Raw genomic sequence first — 5,722 nt, 5'->3', positions numbered from 1 at the left:
AATTAAGGGGGTATATCACTTTAATAATCGTGAGTGCTTGTATATAATTAAATACTAAGATATAATACGACTTTGTTCTTGCTCTCACATGGCGAACAACATAAATGACGATGTGAATACGGTTATAGTGCCAATTTTTTACTGTTACTCATACGTCCAATAATTCAATTGACTTAATATCACCACCCTGTATTTAACATACTGCACCCATACATGGGAAGATACTCATTAATGTACTCATTCTAGTGAGTTCGGCCAACTTTACCGTTAAGGATATTTGAAACTCAGTATTCCTTTAGCTTTTGCACATAGCGCTTCCTCCGAAGAATCTTAAACTTAGTTTACCATACATAAATTGAAAATGTATACATGTAGACCGTAAAACAGTATTTAAAGCATTGAGTATATCAAAAAAATATCGTGTATATATTGTTTTAAAATTCAAACCAGAAATTAAGTTCACGTGTTTGAAATCTCGATAATCAATTCTTTGAGACAACTCATCAAATATCACTGAAATCTGTCCCACTTACTTTAATATATTGGCAATGAACGTGGAAGAGGATCCCGAACCTGTGTGGCTGGAAACAGTTACTATTGGCGGCTTTCGTGTTTGGCATATAATTGCGATTTGTCTGGGGATATCATTAAGTATATGTAGGTGTTAAAGACTTCTCTATATAAATATGTGCATAAGCGTGTTTATTCCTTGTGGGTTAGTTACAATTTATACACAGGTATAATAGTTTTTAAACCGGCATTTTTAAACAATAAAAACAAATCAAGAATTCTCTTAAAATAAAATAAGTTTACAATGAATAATAGATAAGGAACTTCTTTATTGCTTCTGGGAATTACATATATCGTTTGAAACCACATCGACAGTAACAAGAAAGATGTCTCAAAAACCTTGTTTTCCTTGATGAGTAAGACACCGCCAGATAATAGTGGCGAAGAGAAAACATTTCAGACTTATTTCATTCAAGTGGGCTGACTACAATGCCGGCAAGTGTATACTATAAAGAATAATACTCATAAAAATTCAAGTTTTGTGTGAGTGATTTAAAAACTTATTATATTCATTTGTTTTGAGGATCGAATACAACAAAATTATGTATCACACTGATATTCAATTAAATAAGCTGATTTAAATATTTTATATAGCTGTTCAGTTGTATTACCCTTATAAAATTTTTAATGAAATTTTATGATTGGAAATACAACTTTGTTTGTTTGTCATAAAACAGTAAAAAGTAGCCTATGTCCGTCGCTTGGTTTTAAGCTAACTTCTTAGCAATTTTCAGCCAAATTGGTTCAGCGGTTCTTAATACATACATATGTATATAACAAAATCGATGGTGTAAGCGAATACCTGTACATATTCGTCGTTACGCGGGCACATAACGAAAAAGCGTTTCATTTTTATATAAAGGATGACCCATTTCGAGGTTCCCTGCTTTTTTAAAGAAAAAAACACAGAACTTCAAATTTAAAGGTGAATATTTACTATCATTCGAGAGAATACTATTTGGCATTTATTTTCTGCAGATTATCTCTTTCAAATGTTGAAATTATCTGCTCACCGAAGTGTTCTCTCAATATATCCGTTGATTGATGCGATCACGAGCTTCAATTTCGTTAATATAATTTACATACCCATTGAGTCAGAATTGAGCCTCATTGCTTTTTAAAAGAACATAGAGCGAAGCGATGTCGCTTGAGAAGGTCGAGCGGTTTCAAATTTTCGACGTAAAATGCGGCAAATCGTTATTCATTTGAAATATTACCAATATGTATAATAATAAGTATGCTTTTACTATTTTTCTAATACTGCAATTATATTGAACTCGAAAAAATATAATAGATGAATATCTTTCGTCCCATTTAGTAATCATGGTCTGCTGCTGTATTCGATTTCGGATACCACGCACCAAACAGGAAATAGAGGCGGACTATCAGCGTAAACAAATCACGAAGAAATTCCGAGAAAAACTTCAGCAAATTAAAAATTCTGACATGGATGAGATGGACCTGCAAAAAGGTAATTCTAACACACAATCAAAAACGTGTTCAGTGTTTTCTAGTTAATAAAAATATGTTATTTTATGTGAAAAACAAAAGCACCGTAATATTTGGCATAGTAATTAAGAACAGTTGCCAACTTAGCAAAGTACATTTTTCTGAAATATCACTTTTTCGGGGTATTTAATTACAATTTCCTCGAGCTTTTTTGTCACAATGTACGTCTGCGAAGTTAAATGACACATGTGGGGTCCATTTTTTCATGGTTTTTAACAGGTGGGTTAAGTAAGATTGGTACGAGTATGCTTCGCAAATCTTTACTTTTTACTTAAATCATTTTTTTCTCTCACATTTTAATAAATTCGACTCTAGTAAAGCAAAACCAGTCAGCAGTTCGAAGACAATTTGCGGTTGTGTTGCATACTGTCGTAAACAACAAGCGATGCAAGTGAGATTATCTCCCGTGCACTTCCCTATCTGTTGACGGCAACAGACCGAATTTTTAAGGGCGCGAAAGTCAAAATAGCAAATCGCTATAATTGCTTAAGAAGCAAATATTTTAGAATTGTAATCGTCCTTTCCCACATATATTTGCTTTTATAAAGAGAATAAATTAAGTAAAACTCATGCTCAAAATAAAAAATAAAAATTACTCACTCTGAAACTCGTAAATCTGCGTCTTTTAACAAAATCAACAGACAGAATATAGTTTGCAATAAATAATGCGATTTCGTATCAATTTTAAAGTTCCCAGGTGCATGAGAGCGTCATTCGTTCAAAACCTAAATTGTTGCAACCCGAAAACGATTTGAACCTCTTTCGATAAACCTTTATATACAATTTCAAAAATTTAAACCTTCAACGTTAATGGAATATTGCTGTATGCTGAATGTAGGGATTCTTGTCCTTCAATGGCGACTGTCAGACATTAATTTAACAACTTTCAATATTGTCGGCGAACTGTGAAGAGCTATACCTAGGTGTCGCGATAACAGCGTCCACAGAGGGCGCGAGTACGGATAGTAGGAACTTCAAGGGAATGCATTAGACATTCTTATAGTGTAGGTATGATAGGCGTAGGTATGATTTCTTTACTCCGGGCAACAAGAGAATTCGATGGAGGTTCTTCTCCGTTTTGAGATTATTGAAACATGAATCCACTGGTGTGTATCAAAGACGAATTAACATTCGAAACAGTCGACATAACATAAAAAACCCGAAGGTTTTGATCCCGTTCGACCTTCAATTCCGTAATTAAAAAAGTCACGCAACGACCAAAAAGTTTAGCCGGATGAGGAAATTGTCGCCACCAGGGAAGCATCCAAAATTCATAATCTTTCTTATAGTGGATGGTGGTTTGGATGTCCAATGTTTTTAATGAGGTACACTTACAAGTATGAGGGTGCATATTAGAATTGTGGTAAGTTAAGAAAATTATTTTAAATTTTATTACTCTTTCGACACTTGGTGCAATATGAAGCTGGTTGTGCATGTAAAAATCATCCGGTTTGGCTCAACGTTTATAGATCACAAGGTTATGGCAACCGTCAACGTCTTGGAACCGAATTCATTATACTTACAGTGGAACATATTTGAGAAAAAAACTTTAGCTACTTTTACGCATTTTATATTTAAATCTGTATCTGCTATATCCCTGTTAGGAGATCAACTTTCAAAATATGTGCACGATTTAAAAATTTTCGGATGTAATTTGATATTAAAATTGTTTGACCGTTTGTCTTTTTGACATTTATTATTATTTTCATGATTTCACCACCCAGCTCTCGCTTGATATGTGGTAAAATTAGCCACACACATAACGTAATTATTGAATTTCAAAAATATTTTTAAAAGTTATATTTATAAAAATTTAAAAAAGGATAGTTTGTTTGTTTTGTTATAGGTAAATAATCGCACTTTTGACTTAAGATCCTTCATAAGCACTTGCAAAGAATCTTAACTGATGTCTTTGGTTACGATTCGCCTTTTATTATACTCTCGCAACAAAGTTGCTAAAGAGAGTATTATAGTTTTGTTTACATAACGGTTGTTTGTCCTAAAACTAAAAGAGTCAGATATAGGGCTATATATACCAAAGTGATCAGGGTGACGAGTAGAGTTGAAATCCGGATGTCTGTCTGTCCGTCCGTCCGTGCAAGCTGTAACTTGAGTAAAAATTGAGATATCAYGATGAAACTTGGTACACGTATTTCTTGGCTCCATAAGAAGGTTRAGTTCGAAGATGGGCAAAATTGGTTAACCGACTAACATAAAACGTCAGAAACACTAAATTTTACGGAAGAAATGTCAGAAGGAAGCTGCATCCAGGTTTTTTTTTTAATTGAAAATGGGCGTGGCGTCGCCCACTTATGGACAAAAAACCATATCTCAGGAAGTACTGGACCGATTTCAATGAAATTCGGTACATAATAGTTTATTAACACCCTGATGACATGTACGAAATATGGGTGAACTCGGTTCAGAACCACGCCTTCCAATATAACGCTACTTTGAATTCCATCTGATGCCTTCTCTGTATAATATATACATTAGGAACCAATGATGACAGTGGAATAAAACTTTACACAAATACGGAATTTGAGCTGAGGTATCCCTTGTGGAAAAATTGTCGTGATCGAACTATAACTTTTCAATGCAATTAAAATAAATGAAAATACAATTCAATACTCAAAGTACACAAATTGATCTAATCTAATTAATTTACAGCAAAAAAAAAAAATATGTAAATGACGGATAATGAAATCTCGATTATCACTTTATCATGTGAGAGTATAAAATGTTCGGTGACACYCGAACTTAGCCCTTCCTTACTTGTTTTTAAATTGACTTTCATTTTTTACAATTGTTTGGGTTTTTCATAGTTTGGCTTTAGTAATGATCCAATAAATCTTAATTGGTCATAACTCTGGAGCTTCGGAGGTTTCGTCTCTTTAGGAACAACAACCACTCCATTATCTTGGTATCACTTAATAGCCACATTTCCCGTAATGACATCTTACGAGATAGGCCAAAAGAGTACTGGACCCTTATGAAGCTGAATTAAAGGCAAACGACGCTGGCAGCATTGCCCGTTTTGTTTGTTGCGTAAAACTGGCGCCATCGAAGTTCTCTATTACGTAGAACTCGTCGTTCATTACAACGCAGGTAAAGTAAGGCATGAACGAAATTGTAATTTTCGAGATACGTCCCCAAATTATGTTGGTTATTATTTGCGTTTTGGTATTGCATTACTTTTGAAGGAACATAATCCATTCTTTGTGTAATTTCTGTAAGCAGTAGTCCAGGATTTCGTTTCGCATAGCTCAACACCTTTTTAGCTGCATTGCAGATTAAAATCCCTCTTTTCTACCACTACCCGCCTTTCAATGCGAAAGGCAAAGATGATTTTGCCATTTTTAGTTGTTCAGCGATTTCGCTATGAGTCAAATTTTTTGCGCAGAACCAATCCTGTCACATGTCATATCTCTGTAAAAAATAATGATGCTATAGTATGAACGATCTATGTACTTAGTTTCCCCATAATTTTGAATTTATCGTTATAAATTTTCTAGCTACGCGGATTTCCATGCGGCAATTTTTTTTTTTTTTTTTTTTTGTTTGCTTTTTTTTTTTTTTTTTTTTTTCTGTTTTTTATTTTTTTCTTTTATATTCCAACAAATGCTGTAAACTATCGCATTCT

The 5,722-nt window shown here is 33.8% G+C and overlaps 1 protein-coding gene across 1 annotated transcript in view; it reads left to right on the top strand.

Moving 5' to 3' along the window:
* The first annotated feature begins 467 nt into the window (after positions 1–467).
* Positions 468–5,722, top strand: part of LOC108969364 (transmembrane inner ear expressed protein) — a 7,234-nt gene continuing 1,979 nt past the window's right edge. Inside the window, exons 1-2 of the mRNA XM_018934016.1 lie at positions 468–657; positions 1,889–2,041. Of these exons, the coding sequence (XP_018789561.1) occupies positions 549–657; positions 1,889–2,041 (262 nt within the window). The 5' untranslated portion in view covers positions 468–548. The remainder of the gene's footprint in view (positions 658–1,888; positions 2,042–5,722) is intronic.

The sequence above is a fragment of the Bactrocera latifrons genome, unplaced genomic scaffold (genome assembly GCF_001853355.1).
Source record: "Bactrocera latifrons isolate USDA-ARS-PBARC rearing strain unplaced genomic scaffold, ASM185335v1 scaffold_25, whole genome shotgun sequence".
NCBI classification, from domain to species: domain Eukaryota; kingdom Metazoa; phylum Arthropoda; class Insecta; order Diptera; family Tephritidae; genus Bactrocera; species Bactrocera latifrons.
The sequence above is the reverse complement of the archived record's forward strand: the minus strand, read 5'-3'. Positions and strand labels throughout refer to the sequence as shown.